The sequence below is a fragment of the Piliocolobus tephrosceles genome, chromosome 19, assembly GCF_002776525.5.
Source record: "Piliocolobus tephrosceles isolate RC106 chromosome 19, ASM277652v3, whole genome shotgun sequence".
In the NCBI taxonomy this organism is placed as follows: Eukaryota; Metazoa; Chordata; class Mammalia; order Primates; family Cercopithecidae; genus Piliocolobus; species Piliocolobus tephrosceles.
The window spans coordinates 33,480,121-33,500,937 of record NC_045452.1 but is presented as its reverse complement, the minus strand read 5'-3'; the positions used below and the strand labels follow the sequence as shown (position 1 = coordinate 33,500,937).

General features: G+C 64.1%; 1 protein-coding gene across 1 annotated transcript in view; it reads left to right on the top strand.

Moving 5' to 3' along the window:
• The window catches only part of COL6A1 (collagen type VI alpha 1 chain), a 31,129-nt gene extending 11,419 nt beyond the window's left edge, over positions 1–19,710 (top strand). The window contains exons 3-37 of the mRNA XM_026447462.1: positions 915–947; positions 1,049–1,202; positions 1,335–1,535; positions 3,389–3,548; positions 3,800–3,928; positions 4,011–4,031; positions 4,345–4,365; positions 4,457–4,501; positions 5,201–5,254; positions 5,715–5,759; positions 5,859–5,885; positions 6,486–6,512; positions 6,606–6,650; positions 7,024–7,077; positions 7,228–7,290; positions 8,225–8,287; positions 8,379–8,432; positions 8,577–8,612; positions 8,973–9,035; positions 10,376–10,438; positions 13,498–13,560; positions 13,779–13,841; positions 14,179–14,229; positions 14,455–14,490; positions 14,951–15,013; positions 15,204–15,269; positions 15,706–15,741; positions 16,332–16,368; positions 16,731–16,739; positions 17,246–17,379; positions 17,835–17,944; positions 18,071–18,254; positions 18,385–18,568; positions 18,801–18,830; positions 19,088–19,710. Coding sequence (XP_026303247.1) covers positions 915–947; positions 1,049–1,202; positions 1,335–1,535; positions 3,389–3,548; positions 3,800–3,928; positions 4,011–4,031; positions 4,345–4,365; positions 4,457–4,501; positions 5,201–5,254; positions 5,715–5,759; positions 5,859–5,885; positions 6,486–6,512; positions 6,606–6,650; positions 7,024–7,077; positions 7,228–7,290; positions 8,225–8,287; positions 8,379–8,432; positions 8,577–8,612; positions 8,973–9,035; positions 10,376–10,438; positions 13,498–13,560; positions 13,779–13,841; positions 14,179–14,229; positions 14,455–14,490; positions 14,951–15,013; positions 15,204–15,269; positions 15,706–15,741; positions 16,332–16,368; positions 16,731–16,739; positions 17,246–17,379; positions 17,835–17,944; positions 18,071–18,254; positions 18,385–18,568; positions 18,801–18,830; positions 19,088–19,710 — 3,047 coding nt within the window. The remainder of the gene's footprint in view (positions 1–914; positions 948–1,048; positions 1,203–1,334; positions 1,536–3,388; positions 3,549–3,799; positions 3,929–4,010; positions 4,032–4,344; positions 4,366–4,456; positions 4,502–5,200; positions 5,255–5,714; positions 5,760–5,858; positions 5,886–6,485; positions 6,513–6,605; positions 6,651–7,023; positions 7,078–7,227; positions 7,291–8,224; positions 8,288–8,378; positions 8,433–8,576; positions 8,613–8,972; positions 9,036–10,375; positions 10,439–13,497; positions 13,561–13,778; positions 13,842–14,178; positions 14,230–14,454; positions 14,491–14,950; positions 15,014–15,203; positions 15,270–15,705; positions 15,742–16,331; positions 16,369–16,730; positions 16,740–17,245; positions 17,380–17,834; positions 17,945–18,070; positions 18,255–18,384; positions 18,569–18,800; positions 18,831–19,087) is intronic.
• Positions 19,711–20,817: the final 1,107 nt, after the last annotated feature.

Here is a 20,817-nt window from a genome sequence, read left to right as displayed (position 1 = left end):
ACCATGGGTGCGATGGCCTCAGCCTCCCCTCTAAGAAGGGCGAGCGCGGCCCTGGCCAGAGCCCCTCCCGGCACCCTCCAGAGTGAGCTGGTTTGAGACCCTGCTCGCGGGGGTGGCACCTGTTCTACGGGGCGGAGGTGACAGTGAGGCTGAGACATAGGGAAGAGAGGCTCTCGCAGGCTGACCGAGGGGGCTCAGTGCGTTGGCCCAGCCACGCAGTCCTGCCGGGTGCCCGGCAGCCCCTCACTAACCACCCGGGCCCTGGTTTGTTCTGTCGGCCGTGAGAGCCTCTACCTGGGTCCTGGATCCCACGTTCTGAAGCTCCCTGACTCAGGGGCCGGGAGGGGCGTCGCTCTGCAGCCCCAGGGCCCCCAGGCTTGGTTCTGGGCTTGGGACCCGGCACACTCTGCTCGGCGTTCCTCCATCTGTGCATGTGGCTGAGGACACACGGCGGGGAGGGAGGGGTCTGTCCCGTGGGTGCACAGGGCCGTGGGGGTGGGGCATGTAGAATGGGGGCTCCCCCACTGAGACGGGCCCTGGCAATGGGGACACAGCTCAGCCGGCGAAGGACCCCCAGTCCTCCCTGACCCTGCTGACTGGCCGCTGGGCCCGAGCCTCCCGCCCCTAGAAGGGGCACAGTCAGAGGCTGCGGTAACAGCACCGTGTGCCTGCCAACCCCACCGTGCCCAGCGGGAGCCACTGGGATTAGAAACCCTGGGCTCAGTGGACGTGGCCAGGCCTGTGAGGCAGTGTGCTGGGGGGTCTGGCTGTGGATGGCACCAGGGAGGGGCGGCCATGTGGCCCAGCGTCCCCCGAGTTGCCCTTGTTGCCTGTACTCAGGATCCCCATGACTCAGTTTCCCACCTGTGAAATGGAGCGGAGTCATCCCCACATTGCCGCTGGCATTCCTGCAGGAGCGGCGGTCACTCTGCGGAGTGGGCGGGAGGGTGGGTGGGGCAGAGGCGAGCCCACCCCAGGCTGGGGCAGAGCAGACCCCTGAGAGCCTCGGGCCCCGGTGCTCAGTCCCCCCGGGCGCCTCCTTCCCCAGAGTCATGCTGCCCCACTGCAGGCCCGAGGACCCCACCCCAGCAGGGCCACACGCTCAGGGCTCCTGGTCTGAGGCCGGGGGATCGGGGCACAGGTCGCCTGCTGGCCACACCCACCCACACAGCCTTCCAGGAGGGCCGACCTCAGGGCCACGGGCAAGTCCAGCTGTGTGTCAGCCTCGGCCAGGGTGGGGCAGCCCGTCCATCCGGGTGACGTCGCACCCTGGGACGGGCAGTGATGGTGCCAGGGGCCGCCCGCCTGATGCCCACTGTGCCTGTTCCTGGCAGGTACTACCGCTGTGACCGAAACCTGGTGTGGAACGCGGGTGCACTGCACTACAGCGACGAGGTGGAGATCATCCAAGGCCTCACGCGCATGCCCGGTGACCGCGACACACTCAAAAGCAAAGTGGACGCCATCAAGTATTTTGGGAAGGGCACCTACACTGACTGTGCCATCAAGAAGGGGCTGGAGCAGCTCCTCGTCGGGTGAGTGGCCTCCTGCCCATGCAGCTCTCACGCGTGGTACCCAGCCTGGGCCGGGGTTGGCCTGGGGGCCCTGTGCGGCTTCAGCTGCAGCCTCCCTGTTCTCTTGGAGGCTGTATGGCCTCCCTGGCCACTTTGTGGGCAGGAAAGAGACAGAGACAGACAGAGACAGAGACAGACAGAGACAGAGACAGAGAGACGGAGACAGAGATTCAGAGACAGAGGGACAGAGATGGGAATAGAGACAGGCAGACAGAGACAGAGAGACAGAGACAGAGACAGAAACAGAGACAGAGAGACAGAAACAGAGACAGAGAGAGACAGAAACAGACAGGGACAGAGATAGAAAGAGAGAGAGACAGAGGGAAACAGAGAGACAGAGACCGATAGAAAAAGTCAGAGGCAGAGAGAAGCAGAAACAGAGAAACAGAGACAGTCAGACAGGGACAGAGACAGAGATAGACAGAAACAGAGAGAGAGACAGAGACAGAGGGGCAGAGACAGGCAGAGAGACAGACACAGAATGAAACAGAGAGAAACAGAGACAGAGACAGAGAAGCAGAGACAGGGACAAAGACAGAGACAGAAACAGAGAGAGAGATAGAGACAGAGGGACAGAGACAGGCAGACAGAGACAGAGGGGCAGAGAGGGAGACAGAGAGATAGAAGCAGAGAGAGAAAGAGACAAAGACAGAGGCAGAGAGACAGAGAGAGAAGTGCAGAGACAGAGAGACAGGGACACACAGAGACAGAGAGACCAGAAACAGGCAGAGAGACTGAGAGACAGGACCGGTTTTCCCCACAGCATCAACACCAAGCAGGGCTAGGATCATTGAAACTGACTCTCATCAGACCCGAAGCACGCGCTGAGTTTCGTTTGCTTCCTCGGGTTTTTTTCTGGGCCGAGGGGTTTCCTCTCATGCCAGTGTGCAGATGCGGGGAGAGACGGGCTGCAAGCCCCAGAGCGTCTGGAGGGGAACGTGGCCTCCCCACGCCCAGCCCTTCCTGAGGCCTCAGGATCACAGTGGGGGTCCCGAGGCTGCCCTGCCCATCGAGGCGGTACGGGGGGAGCCTCTCCCGAGGTCGGTCTCAGAGGCCCACACGGCCGGCGTGGGCCGGACACTGCCTTTCCAACGGTTGTGCCCACCTCCCTCCAGAGTTGGTGCCACACTGGGACCTGGGGACTTGGAGTCGCTAGGAAGTCGTCTGCCGTCTGCAGGGCGTGCGTGGGGGACGTGGCCGCGCACGTCAGAGTGTGGCCCCGCCGTGGAAGCCACCGGCAGACATGACTCCTCCTAATGAGCTCGCCCTGCTGGCCGACAGGCTCGGTGTCCCCAGCAGCCCGCTCCGCTGCCCTGCGACGCTGCCCTCCTTCCATCTGCTCTCACTTTCCCTTTGGGGGTTTGATTTGGGGCACTCTGGGATCGCCCTGTTGTTTGCTCATCACACCCGTTTCCTGCAAAAGCCGTAGTGACAGAGCAGCCTTCAGTTGAGGCAGCTTGTGGGTAGACGAGGCGGGCATCTCGGAGGGGCACGCTGCCTGCCCCTTTCAGCCTCCACTCACTGGCCAGGGGCTTTATGCTGCGGGCACCCCGGGAACCAAGCCTCCTTTGGGGTCGTGGGTGCCTCTCCTGGGAGGGCGTGAATTTTCCAACGCAGTTTAGAGAAATGAGAGCCACAGAGCATTATTCCCCACGGCGAGGTTCTTTTCAGTGATCCTCATGGTACAGCCAGGATCAGCAAAGAGAAACAGCTCCTCGCGATGAGACAGGGACCAGCACCTCCCAGATGGGCTTGGGTCTCCCTCCAGTTCCCCCACCTAGTCTCGGGGTCTCATGCTGCCCTCTCCTGTCCAGGGGCTCCCACCTAAAGGAGAACAAGTACCTGATTGTGGTGACCGACGGGCACCCCCTGGAGGGCTACAAGGAGCCATGCGGGGGGCTGGAGGACGCCGTGAACGAGGCCAAGCACCTGGGCGTCAAAGTCTTCTCAGTGGCCATCACGCCCGACCACCTGGTAGGCCCCGCCCGCCCCGCAGATGCCCCCAGCCTCATGGAGTGGCGGCTGCAAGGCCCCTGGCAGCCGGGCCGGTCTTTTGGTCCTCAGGAGGGTGTGGGGACTCCAGCCGGCCACCCTTGCCCCTGAGAGGCCAGCCCCTCCTGCTGAGGAGCCTGGAGCGCCCCAGCCCCTGCTCTGGCCCTGTGGGACGCGTCCCCGGCCGTCAGGGGTCCCAGCCCTGCTCAGCCCACCCTGAACACTGCCCCCAGGAGCCGCGTCTCAGCATCATCGCCACGGACCACACGTACCGGCGCAACTTCACGGCGGCTGACTGGGGCCAGAGCCGCGACGCGGAGGAGGTCATCAGCCAGACCATCGACACCATCGTGGACATGATCGTGAGGCCCCTGCCCGGGAGACGGGGAGGCCCGCGGTGGCCCCAGGTGGAAAGTAATTCTACGTTTCCATTTCTCTTTTCAGAAAAATAACGTGGAGCAAGTGGTAAGAGCCCTCCCCGCCAACCTCCAGCCACGGGTCCGCACACGTCCACCCACACGTCCACCTGGTGTTCAGGATGCGTGTCCCTATGCACAGCCACCCATGTGCCCGGGACACGTGTCCCCTGCCTGTCTGCCCATGTGTCTGCCCATGTGCCTGGGACGTGTGTCCCCTGCGTGTCTGGCTGTGTGTCCGGGACGTGTGTCCACCCGTGTGTCCGTCTGCCCATGTGCCTGGGTCACATGTCACCCTGGGTGTCCTGGCCACGTGTCCGTGCCTTTCCCACTGACTTGTCTCCACACCTTCCCCCCCACAGTGCTGCTCCTTCGAATGCCAGGTGAGTGGGGCCTCCCACCCCTGACCCCGCGCCCTGTGCCCTGGGAACCTGAGTCTGGGGTCCGGGCTGACCGTCCCCCTCTGCCTTGCAGCCTGCAAGAGGACCTCCGGGGCTCCGGGGCGACCCCGGCTTTGAGGTGAGTGGTCACTCCTGCTCCTCGTGTGTTGTGGGGTGTCCCTGCAGCTCGGAGCCTGGGAGTGGGGGTGGCGGGACCAAAGCCTCCTGGGCACCCAAGTCCACCAGGAGGGTCCAGCAGGCGAGTTCTGGTCCATGCAGGGTGTGGGCTGCCCTGGGGGCGTTGGGGGCTTCTGAGGGTGTCTCTGTCCGCCCCGCCCTCAGCCGCACTCGGCTCAGGAGAAGGACGTTTCTGGGGGTCGGAGGGTGAGAACGTGGGGCCCCCAGTCGTGTGTGGCTCACACAGGATGACCTTCAACGTTAGAATTAGCTGCTGATAATTGCAACTTGCCACGAGGCTGCTCATGGACTTCAGATTTCTGGCTTCTCCTAATAACCATCCAACCCAGCAGCTGTGGGCCATGGCCGTATCCTGGGGGTCGAGCCGTGGCCCTGGGGGGCTTCTGTGCTGCACATCCGTCCCGCCTGTGCTGGGGGTCAGCAGAGCTGAGCAGACAGGAACGGAGGCAGGGAGTGGGGGGAGCTGGCATGCGGGGTGGAGCTCCCAGACCCAGGCTGACCAGGAGTGATGGGACAGGTGCTTTAAAGCCCTGTGATCCCTGAAGACAGGACAAAGTGTCTTTTTAAAAACCTGTTTTGTGAGCCAGCTTTTTAGAAAGAAACGGGACTGCCCCCAACCTTGACCTGTTTTATGTTCCAGGGAGAACGAGGCAAGCCAGGGCTCCCGGGAGAGAAGGGAGAAGCCGGAGATCCCGTGAGTGCCTGACTGTGGGGTGGGGGCCCTAAGAAGCTGGAGGCGGGGAATGACTAGGCCTCGGAAACTTCTGGAAGAGTGGGTTCTGAGCGCCAAAGTCACACTGCCTGTTCCTTATGGGTGGGAGCAGGCCTGGAGGGGCCACAGCCCAGCCATCCTTCCAGACAGCCCCCCAGGCAGCCCCTGAGCCCACCTGCCAGGGAGGGGCTGGGGCCCAGGGTGCTCAGGCCGGCACCATCTAGGGCCTCTGCTGTGGCTCCTTGGCCCAAATCCTATCCATAGACCTCCCTCCCCCAGCTCCACCTTGGAGCCCCTCGGCACCACGGGCCCCGTGCAGCAGGGCCACTCTCTCGGGTTGACCAGGCCTGGGCTGGAGGGAGGGTGTGTGGTGTGGCTGGGTGGGACTGGCCCCTGCCCCTGCCCCTCCAGGGGTGTCTCATCGTTTTCTCCTGTGTTCCAGGGAAGACCCGGGGACCTCGGACCTGTTGGGTACCAGGGGATGAAGGTACGTGCCCCACCTTTCCTCACCCAAGCCCGACGGTGCCCTCAGCCCTGCACGACACTAACAAGCCTTCCTCTTCCTCTTCTTCTGCGGGGCGTATAGGGAGAAAAAGGGAGCCGTGGGGAGAAGGTGAGTGAGGCTCAACCTCGGAGCTGGTCCCTCCGGGCACAGATGTGCCATCCTGGACGAGGGTGTCCCCGGGGATGAGGACAGCGTCCCTGACAGGAGACCACGTGCCCGGCAGACCCGCTCCACCGCCCCTCGCCGTCCCCTCCATCTGGAAGGACAAGGACAGCCAGCCAGGCACCCAGCAGGGGCACTTGTGTCACTTTCACCCCACCCCAGAGTGGGGTCCCACGGGCAGTTACCCTCTGCAGAGTGGGGGTCCCACAGTGGTTACCCTCTGCAGAGCGGGGTCCCACGGCGGTTACCCTCTCCGGAGCGGGGGTCCCACAGCGGTTACCCTCTGCAGAGCGGGGTCCCACGGCGGTTACCCTCTCCGGAGCGGGGTCCCACGGGCGGCCACCCTCTGCAGAGTGGGGGTCCCACAGCAGTTACCCTCTGCAGAGCGGCCCTTCCCCATCACTGTCAGACCCCATGATTCTCAGCAGTGACATTACCCCCTTGGGTTGGGGGCACCCGAGCCCCTGCCTTGTGTGGGCCTAAGCCAAGGTTGCTCTGCTCTCCCCACCCCAAACACCCCCTCACACCCTCTTCCTGTCTCCGCAGGGCTCCAGGGGACCCAAGGGCTACAAGGTGAGTGTGGGCTGCTGGGAGGGGGGAGTTCTGACCCCACGGCAGCACGTCTGACCTACATCTGACCCCTGCCTTCGTTTTCCCGCCACGCAGGGAGAGAAGGGCAAGCGTGGCGTCGACGGGGTGGACGGCGTGAAGGTGACTGGGGAGGGATGAGGAGGGATGGGGTGGACGGGGAGGGATGAGGAGGGACGGGGAGGGATGGGAGGGACGGAGTGCATGGCATGAAGGTCACACGGGGAAGGGATGACGAGGGATGGGGAGGGACGAGGAGGGACAGGGAGGGACGAGGAGGGCCGGGGGGGGTGGGGAGGGATGGGGAGGGATGGGATGAGGTGACCCCGGCAGGAGGGACGGGGAGGAGTGGGGTGGAGGTGTGAAGGTGATCCCAGGGGGTGTCTGCTAGGTGGGGCTTTCCAGGGAGGGCATGGAGGGTGCAAAGTCTGACAGGTGATTGGTCTTGGTTTACCCACTTGGCCTTCAGATTTTCTGGTTTTCTTCCTCTTTCCAGGGGGAGATGGGGTACCCAGGCCTGCCAGGCTGCAAGGGCTCGCCCGGGTTTGACGTAAGTCACTTCCTCTCACTGATACGTTAAAACTAGCGCTGTAAGCAGCACCACGTGTGGACTCAGTTTTGACTCCGTCTGGGCGGCCCGGGGCTGCTGCCAAAGGCCGTGGTGGCGTCTGCTGGTGTCATGCTGCCCTCTTCTCTCCAGGGCATCCAAGGAGCCCCCGGACCCAAGGGAGACCCCGGCGCCTTTGGACTGAAAGGAGAAAAGGTGAGTGACTGGCGGCCCCTGCAGGGCCAGGGCCTTCACGGTTGGCTGAATTGGAAACGCTCCTGGAAGCAAGTCCTGGTCCGAACGGGTCGGCCACCCGTGCGGCCTCGGAGGGGGAGCTGGTGGAGGCTGGAGGCAGGCAGGGGAGCGGCGGGCACAGGGCCCAGCGTGGGGATAGCCGCCGTGGTGCTCCTGCCCGGAGCCTTCCCTGCAGCCCAAGGGCCTTCAGGCCTCCGCCATTCTGTTGCCCGCACCTGCCGCTCGCTCTGCACAAAAGGGACCGCACCGCGTCACTCCCAGCCTGTGAGCCGCAGCCCAGAGTGGCTCTCAGAACTGAGAATGGGCCAGGTGGCACTGAGGGCGGCAAGCAGGTGGGAGGGCGGGCGGGCAGCGGGAGTGCTGCGGGAGGGCGGGAGTGCAAGGCGGGAGAAGGAGCTTTTTAGTCTGACTGAAAGCTGAGTCTGCTGTGGCTGGTGTTTTCTCTGGAGTTCCTTTGTTGAAACCGTACGTGCTGCGGAAGACAAGGGCGAATGCTGAGCCCACCCCAAATGTTTCCGGACGAGCTCCTAGAACCCAGCAGACGGTTTCCAAATCTCATCTTTGAGTTCCCAGATTGCCCTCCAGGCCCTAGATTTGAGTTTGCCAATTTGCCAGCCTGGCAAAGCTGTGCCTTCTCTGGTGGGAACCGAGTCCTGCCCCTTAGACAGGACGGCCCTTGGCTGGGCCTCATAGGGAGCAAGGTTGGAACATTCCAGGAGGTTTTTGTGCAGGGTTGTGGATGTGCAGGCTGAGGGTGCTGGGGGATCCGGGCTCAGAAGGTATTGGTCAGAGGGAGGGCCTGGTTTCGGTGAGGCGGGCCCTGTATGTGGCGTCTGGCGGCTGCACCCCTGGTGCACACCCCTGCAAGTGTGTGTGACCCCCCGGTCTTCCCCAGGGTGAGCCTGGAGCTGACGGGGAGGCGGGGAGACCAGGGAGCTCGGGACCACCTGGAGACGAGGTGAGCAGGTGCACAGCCCCCACAGGTGCCGGGCATGGGCCCGGGGAGGGTCGGGGAGACGGAGCGACCATTGTACCCTTGTTCCCCACAGGGCGAGCCAGGAGAGCCTGGTCCTCCCGGAGAGAAAGGAGAGGCGGGCGACGAGGTGAGTGAGGGCTCCGGACACCTTCCCGGGGAAGTGCACGGCCTCAGCCTCCGATCCTCTTTGCTCGGGGTCTGCTCCACATCCCTGAGACCAAATACAGGGTGTCCACCAGACTAACACAGCATCTGTTTCTCTTCATCACAGGGGAACCCAGGACCTGACGGTGCCCCCGGGGAGCGGGTGAGTGGGGCAGGGGTGGCCTGCGCTGTTGGCCTCTCCGTGTAACTGTGGATGTGGCCTCTGTGGCCCAGTCTGATCCTCCCAGCACTGAGAGTCACGGCCTCCCGCGCCAGACAAGTGGGTTTCTTCACCCACACGTCCAGGACGCCTCTTCCCACGGGCTCGGAACGGGTGGGACCTGGGCAACCAGGAGATTCCGGCCTCTGGAACCGTGGGGCATGAGGTGGGGCATGAGGTGGAGGGATGGCACCTCCCAGGGATCCTGCTGGGGGAGTCGGCCCAGGCCAGGCCTCAAGCCCCACCCCAGTGGGGCGTGAGTTCCAGCAGCTGAGGGTTCACCCTCTGTGTCTTTCCACTCAGGGCGGCCCTGGAGAGAGAGGACCACGGGGGACCCCAGGCACGCGGGGACCAAGAGGAGACCCTGTGAGTCACAGTTCCTGGACCTGGGACCCACCCCAGGAAGGGGCGGGCAGATGCTGGGGCTGGTTCAGGCAGATGCTGGGGCTGGTTCAGGCCTCTGGAGCCACAGGTCATGCCACGAAGGCCCTGTGGCCCTCGCCTTGGCCAGCCCATCCACTTGCCGTCAGGGAGGGCAGCCCCTGAGGCTGGCGCCCAGCCACGTGCCTGATGCTGGGACCTGTTTCGTGTGACGGCGTTGCCCGTGGGCCCGGTGCCCACTTTCCCACCAGGCGGCGCCCACATTTCTGCCTCTGAGCTTGGGTTCTTCTTTGGAACAATTTTCCTTTGTTAAAATTCCCAGCGTGAGGAAGTTGGGTCAGAACCCCAGATGGGAAGCTAGGCCAGCAGCGCGCCTGCCTGGGAAGTCTTGACGTAGGAACCTCACCCCACAGCAGAGATTCTGGCGGCCCCAGAGGCCACCCCCCACCTCCAGCTCCATGGCCGTGGGCCTCGCTAGGCCACCCCACAGCCCAGCCTCAGGGTGCAGAAGCACAGGGCCCTTCTCTGTCCCTGTGACTTGCTGGGAAAGCTGTACTGGACCCGGGGCGGGGCAGCTGGCAGATTCTGGGTGTCTCAGTCCTGCCCAGCTCAGGCAGAGTGAGGGGGGAAGAATGCCCTGCTGTGCCCAGCCGAGCCGCCAGGCCTCAGAGGCAGTGCCCCCGGGTGCTCCCTCGTCCGACAGGACATGCAGCTGTCGTATGCTGACAGTCGGGCGGGGCTCCAGCAGGGCCGGGGAGCTGAGCTAGGGCCAGAGTCGCGCCACCGAGGGGTTTGGCTCCCCAAAGAGGGATGGGGGATTTCTGACCTCCTCCCTGGGAGCTCCCCAGAAGCACACAGCCCCCGTGGAGGGGTCGGGGGGACGTCAAAGCAGGGGTCGTGTGACTTAGTGACTCAGACCGCCTTCCAGGCCCACTCCTCTGAGATCAAGAACTGAGGCTGACAGCCAGGCAGAGCCCAGAGGAAGGGCCGGCCACACAGCTCTGGCTTCCCAGCAGGCCACAAGTCTGTGGCTACAAACACCTGCCTGGTCTGCAGAGCTCACTGGAGAAGCAGGGATGCACGCAGGGACGCCTCTGGGGCCCCAGGAGAGCTGCCGGCCTCCTGAATGAAGACAGCCAGCCACGCTGATGGCCGCGCACGTGGGCCGATGAAACGCTTGGGGAGGCCAGGAAGGAGCTGTGTGGGGAGGGAAGGCCGGAGCAGCCCGGTGACCACCTGGATAGCACGCTCTGGCTCCCAGCGTGCGCTGGCAGCTTCCTCCCCAAGGATGGCCCAGCTGCACACTCACTGCTTGTTTTCCTCAGGGTGAAGCTGGCCCACAAGGTGATCAGGGAAGAGAAGGCCCTGTTGGTGTCCCTGGAGACCCGGTAGGAGGCCCTGTGGGGTTGGGGGGCATTGGCCAATTTGGGTTTTGGAGGTAGAAGTGCTCCAGCAGCTCACGCACTGGGGGTCTCTTCATTTCCATTCGAGGGCGTCTGTGTTCCCGTAGATCTCGTGGGTGTCCCTGCACGGGAGCCGGCTCCTGGGGGGTGAGGCGCAGCCTGGGCCGGGCTGGTGTGGATTGGTGAGGGCAGGCCCAGCGCCCGGGGGCCCAATGCTCAGACGCTCAGCCCCAGGTGGAGAAGCGCTGTCCGCGGACCCGTCTCGGGCAAGGGTGCCTTGCAGTGAGGAAGAGGCGTTGGAGCCCCTGGGAGACACTGTGGGAGCTTGGTCAGCATTTGTTTTTCTGGGTCAGGGGCCAGGCATGACTGTGGCTGGAGGTCAACTGGGTGTAGGCTATGGAAGGTTCCAGAATCCCGGGGTGTCGGGATGAAAATGCACTCTCATCTCATTCTAAATTCCCTTCTCCGAGCTCACTGTGCACGCCGCGTGGCTTTCTCTCTCTTCCCCCATTCTGATGGCTGCCATGATGGTGAATCCACTGTGGTGTTGCCCGCAGGCTGGGCTGGGCCGTTGCATCCTCCTGGAGCTCACCTGCCCCACGGGGACAGGAAGGCCTCCACACGGTCACATCCAGAGACAGCAAGTCTGTACTCCACAAGCTTGTCTGCTTCTGTGGACAAGTCAACCTTACAGCTCCACGCGCGTAGCTGCCCACCCGCCACCCATAAGGCCAGACCCTGGCATGGCAGCAGGCATGGCAGCTGTCTCAGACGTCCGGCAAGACGGGGCCTCAGACCCAGGGAGATGGGAGAGGCCGTCCCAGTGCAAGTCACATTTGTATTTCTGTGCACGAGGTGAAATCGTGCTTTTGTGGTGCCAACAGGTGTTACACAGCTGTTAAAAATACCTGTGTCATAGATTAGGACCAGGGCAGGGCTGGGCAGGCGGGATCTGGGCCGTTCGTCCACCTGGTCCTGCGTGCGGCTCATGGCCGGGGCAGAAAGGGCTCCCGACACCTTCCTGGGGAAGTTCACGGCCTCGGCCTCTGATCCTCTTTGCTCTTTGAGCTCCCGGGGCTCCAGCCCTGAGGCTGCTCTGACCTCCGGTGTGGTCACCCCAGGAGAGGGCCAAGTGCAGGGCACAGTGCATGGAAGAGGCCGTGCAGCCAGTGACAGGTGATGGGGCGGGGACAGCCCAGGGCCAGGTTCCAGGCTTGCGAGGCTGCTCGAGGCCTCGGTAGCCGAAAGTCTCAGCGGGAGTGAGCGTTCAGAGGCCAGGACTTGCTCGGAGAATTCTGACCGCACCCAGTCTGTTTTATATGTTCAGTTTTCAAAGTAATTAATAGCCACTATCAGAAAAAACAAAGCCACTTTCAAAGAGTTGTGGTAAGAGAGGCAGTCCCGTGAGCAGGCGGCCGCAGGACCTCCCGTGTCACGGGGCAGGCTGCACAGGGGCTGGCTGGTCCCGTGCCTGGGGTCTGGGAGCAGTCCCTAGGGTGCTGTCCGGGAGGAGGTTCCCCCAGTGCCTGAGACCAGGGCACCACGTTAACCTTGACTCACAGTTGCCTCGCCGAGGCAGGCACTTGTTCACCTGGAGCCTCCCTGGGGCCTTTTGGGGCCTGCGATGTGGAGAGGTGGCTTTGGAACCACATTTGTCCATCGGGACGTTGGGCTCCTAGCTGGCCTCCTGGGCTCTCGCTGCTCTGGGCACCTCCCTGCTCAGCTCTTGGCAGCTTTACCGCTCCCCTTCACCCCGCCCAGCACGGGGCTCTCCCTGTGTGGACACCAGAAGTGGTTGGGCCCTCAGGGCTGGTCCCGGGAGGTGCCCCCAGTGAGCTGCCTCTGCAGCCGCTCTGCAGAAACTGCCGAGCCTGGCCTCCTGCTCTCTGTGGCACACTCGGACTGTGTGTGGTGAGGTCCGGGCCTGCCTCCCACTCACCTGGCCCAGGGCACAGAGGCCTCCTTTCCATCCTCCCTCCTGGCTCCCCTTCTCGTGTTCCCAAGGCGGGGTCTCAGGGTACCAGACTAACCCCTGTGAACCCCAAGTTTGGTGGGCTTCTGGACCTCCTTGAGGCCCGTGTGCAAAGTCCCCAGTCAAGCGTGCAGTCTTAACACTGCTGGGGTGTTGAGCACGCAGGGTGCAGGAGCTTCACAGCCAGGGCTGGAGGCTCGCACAGTCGGGTAGGGAGAGCAATACACTGGGTGCTGCCCGTCTGCCTGGTGGAGGCCACGGGTCAGGCTGGTGAATGGGCCAAGTCTGGTAGTGGGGAAGATGTAAACATTGGAACACCAGGACAGGCCTCATCTCGAAGCATCAGCCTAACCACAGGCCGGGGACAGGCGTCCGACCAGGCTCATGGCTGGGGCCCACCAGGGCCAGGTGGGCCAGGCGGTGTGCACACGGCTCCCTTCTTGGCTCAGCTGGCTGCATTGGGAAGTGCTTGGGGCGCCTGGGCTAGACTCAGAAGGGCAGACGCTCACCACTGGATTGTCCACGGAGCAGGCCCTCGAGGGTGGAGGCTGGGGCCAGCTCTGGAAGTAGACCCCACAGGGCGTCCTCATGAGATGTGGGGGACCCAAGGAAGTCCAGCAGGCAGCCTCAGGTGCAGCTGGGGGCAGGGTGGTGTCCAGGCTCAACCCACAGAGGCTCCTGCGGTTGGGAGTGGGCTAAGGGGACCAGGCCAGACCCACAGGGGACCATGAGGGAGGGCAGTCTGGGGCCACTCTGATGGGAGAAGGGGCAGGGAGAAGGGGCAGGTGGTCTGAGGCCCAGGGACCTATAGCCTCACCCCTCCGTGGGGACCTGAGGCACCAGCTGGGCGCCCACTGAAGTCATCTGAAAGAGGTTTCAACACTTGTGCCCAGGCCCTTCATCAGACCCAAGAGTGGGCCTGGCTCACCCCCTGTGCTGATTGGACCAGGGCCGGAGGCTGGGGGCCCTGACGCTTCACGGTCCGAGACCCTCAGCTTAGGGTCAGGGAGGGCTCAGGCCTGAGGGCTGGGTGAGGCCTGCGGTCCAACGTGCCACATCCATCTCTCTACAGGGCGAGGCTGGCCCTATCGGACCTAAAGGCTACCGAGGCGATGAGGGTCCCCCAGGATCTGAGGTGAGTCCCACTCCCCACCCACGCCCGCCACCCAGGAGGAGCCTGAAGGTCCAGAACCCACTCTCTGCCCGGTGCTTGCCCCACGTCCTCTGAGGACTCCATGGTCCTGGGTGTCCTGGCTCCTGCTGGGACCTCTCCCGGCCCCAGGAGGGCCCTGCTTCCCTCCAAGGTCACCACGCCTGAGCCTGCTCCCTTCACGCCTCCCTCTTCCTCCTCAGGGTGCCAGAGGAGCCCCAGGACCTGCTGGACCCCCTGGAGACCCTGGGCTGATGGGTGAGAGGGTGAGTGTCCAACAGCTCGGGCCCTGGGGCTGAGGCCTGGCTGCCAGAGGCCCTGGGGAGCCCCAGCCCTGCACTGTGGAACTGCCTGGGGTCCCTGACTGGGCCAGGAGCGCCTGCAGCATCACTGGCTCCTGGCCACAGTCAGCACCTGAGCCAGAGGCTGCCTCGGCAGGGCCCCTCCTGCCCTGAGGTCTGGGTCCCAGGGTCCACGGGGACCAGCAGGGTGGCCCCAGGGGAGGGAGGGGCTCTGTGGGGTCAGCGCTCCTGGGCCCGAGCTGGTCAGTGGGTATCCCAGGCCTGGCCGATGCGCATTGTGACGGCTACTGTGCTCCCCCAGGGTGAAGACGGCCCCCCTGGAAATGGCACCGAGGGCTTCCCTGGCTTCCCCGTAAGTGTCCAGAGGCTGAGCCCACAGGAACATGCCCCAAGCCCCTGCAGCACCCTCTTTAGCGGACTGGGCACTCCTGGGTGGGCAGGTTGGCCCCAGGACCGCCGGCTGGCCCAGGAATTCCATGGCCAGGATTCTGTCAGCTCAGGCCCTTCCACAGTGCCCCCCTCACAGCCTCCCCTCGAAATCAGGACCCGACGTCACTGCCCTGCTTTTCCATGACAGGGGTATCCGGGCAACAGGGGCCCTCCCGGGATAAACGTGAGTACGCCCCCTCCTCCATCTGGCTGTGGGCACACACACATTCACAGTCACAGGGACACGCACGTGTGAACACACGTGTGTAAACGGGCTCCCGAGCAAACACACAGGCACCCACCGCTGCCCCGCTCTGTGGCCACAGCCTCAGTCGGCACCAGCTCCCGCAGAAGCCAAGGCTTGTGGCCAAGGCCCTGCAAGGCTCCCGCTGTGGTGTGGCCCGTGGCTGCCCTGGCTGTGCCTGGTGCCTGATGCTCCCCTCGGTGAACAGGGCAGGCCCAGCCCCAGGGGCCGCCCCACGGCTCCCCAGGCCACTCCAGGACCCAGTTTCTCCAGCCCAGGAAATGGGGAAGTGGGGAAGGGAAGAGTGCCTCCTTTATTTTTATTTTTTTCCTTTTAAAATTTCTGTTTCCTAAAAACAAAATAAAACCCATGATAACCAAGCACTCTCCCGTCACTGCAGGGCACGAAGGGCTACCCCGGCCTCAAGGGGGACGAGGGGGAAGCCGGGGACCCCGGAGACGACGTAAGTGTGGACGGGGGCAGGGCCAGCCCCGAGTCCGCCTGGACCACAGAGGGTTGGCCTCGAAGGGCAGTGGACCAGGACCGGCTGGTGGGAGGCCTCATGGGCCCTGGCTGCTGGACACTTTGTGGACGGGGCCAGTGCGCAGATGCCCAGACGGTGCTCAGCCCGTTGACACGCTGTTTCCTTCCAGAACAACGACATTGCACCCCGAGGAGTCAAAGGAGCAAAGGGGTACCAGGGCCCCGAGGGCCCCCAGGTGGGTGGATGTGGCTGGGTGAGCCACGGTGGGCTGCGCCTGGGACGCTGGATGCTGGGGCTGGGGAACGCTGGAAGAGGCTGGGAGAGTGGGAGGCAGCGGGAGGGAATTTGGGGAGCACGTCATCTGGGAGGCTCTGGTCACCAGGGTCTGGTGGCGGCCAGGGTCGGGGTGGCGGCCAGGGCAGCAGAGCTGAGCCCAGGGAGACAGCAGGTCCTCAGGGGGGGCCCCACCTGGGATGGTCGCCTGGACCACCAGTGTGCGAATCCCCAGCTGCCCTCATAGGACCCTCAGTGGAGGACGAGGGGCCGGGCAGGGAGGGGCCGGGGGATGGGCTTGATGAGGGGTAGGGGTCCCGGGGATGGAGCCTGTCTCAGCTCAGGAAGCTCAGTGGGCACCTCACCCTCAGAGCTCCTCTACCCCGTTTCTTGGACAGGGACCCCCAGGACACCCAGGACCGCCCGGGCCAGATGTAAGTGGGGCTCTGTGAACATCGCTGGGGGCGACCACTGCGGCCTCCGTCCCTGGGGGTGTGGGTCCTGTCCGTGGGAGCTCCTGTAGACACTGCTCACAAGGGGGGTGGGTTGTGGAAGGAGAGCTGGTGCCAGGCCATGAGGACACGTGAGGATCATGGTGGGATACGTGACAGCTGTAGGGGGACACGTGACGACCGTGGGGGGACACGTGACAGCTGTGGGGGACACGTGACGGCCGTGGGGGGACACGTGACGACCGTGGGGGGACACATGAGGATCACGGGGGGACCCGTGACGGCCGTGGGGACCCGTGAGGATCATGGGGGGCCGGTATCCATGAGGACCATGAGGAGATCCGTGGCAGCCACGAGGAGACCCACGACAGCGCTGTTTCTGTGACCACGTCAGGGGTCCAGCCGTGTAGCAGGGGTGTAGTGGGCAGAGCTGGGCACACCTGCAAAGAACCCCGTGCCCAAACCCAGCCCTGTGGGGGCCCTGGGGAGGGTGACCTGGAGACCCAGTAGCCCACAGTCCCCGCTGGCAGGGGCTGTCCATGGCCTCAGTACCCTCGTCTCTCCCTCCCCAGGAATGCGAGATTTTGGACATCATCATGAAAATGTGCTGTGAGTATCTCTGAGAAGCCGTCCTTCTTAGGAAGAGCAGGGCCGCCAGCCTGGCCTGTTCCGCTCCTAGAAGGATCTCTCCCCTGTTGGGGGCCCGGGTCTCTGGGTACATCCTGGAGGAGGCTCCTCAGCCAGCCTCTACCGGCCCCGGAAGCCCTCCCAGGCCCCCGGGTCCCCGTACAGGCTGAGAGTCCCCGGTGCCGGGCAGAGCTGCCACGTCGGGAGGGCGGCCAGGGAGGCAGGGAGGCGGGGAGGCAGGGAGGGAGGCCGGGGAAGGGGGGAGGCTGCCCTGACAGCAGGAGTCTGAGGTGCGCAGGAGCGGCCCTGACTATGGTCTAACTGACTCTTTCTCTTCTCCTCAGCTTGCTGTGGTGAGACCCGTGCTCTAGCTCCGGAGACAATGGATCCCAGGGGTGGGGGAGCGAGGCCTGGGTCCTATGCACGTCACAGGACAGCACGTGGCACCCTGGTCCCTGCCCACGGCTCCTTGCACCTGTCCACCCCTCTGGGGTCTGCTCCAAGCCAACAGGGTCCCGGGTGCTGGGCTGGGCCCCTCCCTCTTTCACCCGTAACTGAAATAACCAGGAGCAGGCTGGGGGTCCCTGCTCCATCGTTCTGGCCCACAGGCCCCACGCCCAGCCTGGCTGAGCAATGCAGGCCCTGACCAGCCACCGAACGGAGCGGCCATTGGGGGGCCATGGGAGGGGGTGGGCTCGTCTAGGGCTAAGACAGGCGGGACCCCGTGTCAGGTCAGGCGATGACATGGCAGCCAAGGAGGGGCCAAGGCGGAGGAGGGGAGGGGCCAGGGCGGAGAAGGGGAGGGGCCAGGGCGGTGGAGGGGAGGGGCGTGCCCTTCTGACACCGCCCCCGCCTGCAGAATGCAAGTGCGGCCCCATCGACCTGCTCTTCGTACTGGACAGCTCAGAGAGCATCGGCCTGCAGAACTTCGAGATTGCCAAGGACTTCGTCGTCAAGGTCATCGACCGGTTGAGCCGGGACGAGCTGGTCAAGGTGAGGCCTCGCCCCTCCCGACTTTGCCAAGCGCAGGTGCATCCCGGCCCTGCCAGCCGCCCCTGCCAGCACCAGACCTCAGCCTCCCGAGGCCGTCGCTGCATCCCTGTGACTTCCCTTCTCGTGAGGAGGATGCCAAGCACGCGCCAGTCCGTCTGGGCCTCCAGCTCCACCTGGCGAGGCTGGCCCATTCTACACAGGCACCCCAGATGAGGGAGGGGCCCCCCTCTCCTTGAGGGCCAGCAGTCTGGGATACTGAGTTCTGGGGGTGGGCTTGTCCCTCGTGGACAGAACCTACAAGGGCGTCATCCACCAAGGAAGATTGGTTTGCGGGGGACCCAGGTTCCGGGGGCTGTGCCGCCCTCTGGGCACCCGCAGCCAGCAGAGTCATCCCTGGGAGGCTTATGCGGACCTGGGGCAGCGCTCCCGTCCTGACCCCGGTGCCGGTCCCACAGTTTGAGCCGGGACAGTCCTACGCAGGTGTGGTGCAGTACAGCCACAGCCAGATGCAGGAGCACGTGAGCCTGCGCAGCCCCAGCATCCGGAACGTGCAGGAGCTCAAGGAGTGAGTGCCTCCACGCGGCCAGGGCCCTCCCACCCCTCGCCCTGACCCCTGGCCCCGCGGCGAATCGGCCCTGACCGCTGATCCCGGGTGGGCCCCAACCGGCCCCTCTCACCCCTTCTTGTGCAGAGCCATCAAGAACCTGCAGTGGATGGCGGGCGGCACTTTCACGGGGGAGGCCCTGCAGTACACGCGGGACCAGCTGCTGCCACCCAGCCCGAACAACCGCATCGCCCTGGTCATCACTGACGGGCGCTCAGACACCCAGAGGGACACCACGCCGCTCAACGTGCTCTGCAGTCCGGGCGTCCAGGTGGGGTGGCCACTCCCAGGCTGCACCTGCCCCGCCTCGGGCGCCCCGCCAGCCAGGGTGGCCTCGTCCCCAGAAACACGAGGGCAGAGCGGGCTGCGCCACACCGACACCGTCTGTCCTGTCCCCACAGGTGGTCTCCGTGGGCATCAAGGACGTGTTTGACTTCGTCCCGGGCTCCGACCAGCTCAATGTCATTTCTTGCCAAGGCCTGGCACCATCCCAGGGCCGGGCCGGCCTCTCGCTGGTCAAGGAGAACTATGCAGAGCTGCTGGAGGACGCCTTCCTGAAGAATGTCACCGCCCAGATCTGCATAGGTGCGCCCAGGGCTGTCCCAGATCTGCATAGGTGCACGGGGCACCCGGGGCTGTCCCAGATCTGCATAGGTGCCCGGGGTGCCCGGGGCTGTCCCAGACAGAGGCCTCCTCCCAGCTCACTGTGACCTCCAGGGGCACGGCCACCCCTGTGCTCAGCCGGAGGTCCTGGGACATCTCCTAGGGGTTATAGGTGGAGCAGTGGCCCACACTGCACGGTTTTTCTCTTTTACAGATAAGAAGTGTCCAGATTACACCTGCCCCAGTGAGTACCTCAGCGGCCCGGGCACATGGGGAGGAGGGCACCGTGGCTGGGGCGGGGGCTCTGGGAGGAGGGGGCTCTGGGAGGAGGGGGCGCCGGGAGGAGGGCCTGGCCGTCACAACAGCAGGTGCATGGCTCGCTCTGGTGGCTGAGCACTACCATGCTGTGCCCTCTCTGTGGAGCTCGGATGCCCTCTGGCCGGCCCACTGCGGCTGCATCACCCTGGCCTCATGCTAACGTCTGCCCACCCCGCTCTGCAGTCACGTTCTCCTCCCCCGCTGACATCACCATCCTGCTGGACGGCTCTGCCAGCGTGGGCAGCCACAACTTCCACACCACCAAGCGCTTCGCCAAGCGCCTGGCCGAGCGCTTCCTCATGGCGGGCAGGACGGACCCCACCCACGACGTGCGGGTGGCTGTGGTGCAGTACAGCGGCACAGGCCAGCAGCGGCCAGAGCGGGCATCGCTGCAGTTCCTGCAGAACTACACGGCCCTGGCCAGTGCTGTCGATGCCATGGACTTTATCAACGACGCCACGGACATCAACGACGCCCTGGGCTATGTGACCCGCTTCTACCGCGAGGCCTCGTCTGGCGCTGCTAAGAAGAGGCTGCTGCTCTTCTCAGATGGCAACTCACAGGGCGCCACGCCCGCGGCCATCGAGAAGGCCGTGCAGGAGGCCCAGCGAGCAGGCATCGAGATCTTCGTGGTGGTCGTGGGCCGCCAGGTGAATGAGCCCCACATCCGCGTCCTGGTCACCGGCAAGACGGCCGAGTACGACGTGGCCTATGGCGAGCGCCACCTGTTCCGTGTCCCCAGCTACCAGGCCCTGCTGCGCGGTGTCTTCCACCAGACCGTCTCCAGGAAGGTGGCACTGGGCTAGGCCGCCCCGCACGCAGGCCCCAAACCCTGTCCTCCCACCCCTCCCCACCCATCACTAAACAGTAAAATGTGATGCAAATTTTCCCGACCAACCTGATTCGCTAGATTTTTTTTTTTTTTTTTTAAGAAAAGCTTGGAAAGCCAGGACACAACGCTGCTGCCTGCTTTATGCAGGGCCCTCCGGGGCTCAGCCCTGAGCTGGCGTCACCTGTGCAGGGCCCACTGAGGCTCAGCCCTAAGTTGGCGTCGCCTGGGCTCCCCGCCCTGGGCCCTCCTGCCCTGCCCTCCTGCCCGCCCTCCCTCCTGCAGCTCCTTCCCTAGGCACCTCTGTGCAGCATACCAGCCTGAGCCGGACGCCCTCTCGGGACCTGTGCCGCACACACCTCCCTCTCCTTTGTCCCCATAGCCAGCTTTTCCCACCAATCCTCACCTAACAGTTACTTTACAATTAAAGTCAAAGCAAGCTTTTCTCCTCAGCTTGAGGCAGCCATTGGACTCTGTCTCATTTTGGGAAACCAAGGTCAGGAGGCCGCTGTAGACATAAATCTCGGCGACTTGGCCCTGTCTCCTGAGTGTCCTGCTGGTGACCGGCCTGGACCTCGGCCCCACAGCCCTAGGGGCTGCTGCTGACCAGCACTGACCCCGACCTCAACGAGTACTCGCAGGGGCGCTGGCTGCACTCAAGACCCTCGAGATTAAAGGTGCTAACCCCATCCGCTCCTCCCTCCCGCAGAGACTGGGGCCTGTACTGGACATGAGAGCCCCTTGGTGCCGCAGAGGGCTGTGTCTTACTAGAAACAATGCAAAACTCTAACTCTCCTTCCTCAGAATAGTGACAGGTTTGACGTGTTATCAAAGGCCCCCTTTCTATGTTCGTGTTAGTTTTGCTCCTTCTGTGTTTTTCTCTGAACCATATCCATGTCGCCAACTTTTCCAAATAAAGGTTTTCACTCCTCTCCCTGTGGTTATCTTCCCCACAAAGTAAAATCCTGCCGTGTGTGCCAACGGAGCAGGCACAGGAGGTTGGGGGAGTGTGCGTGTGTGCCCGCTGCCAAGCCCCATCACCACCAGTCCCAGGCCAGAACCAGGGCTGTCCTTGGCTACAGCT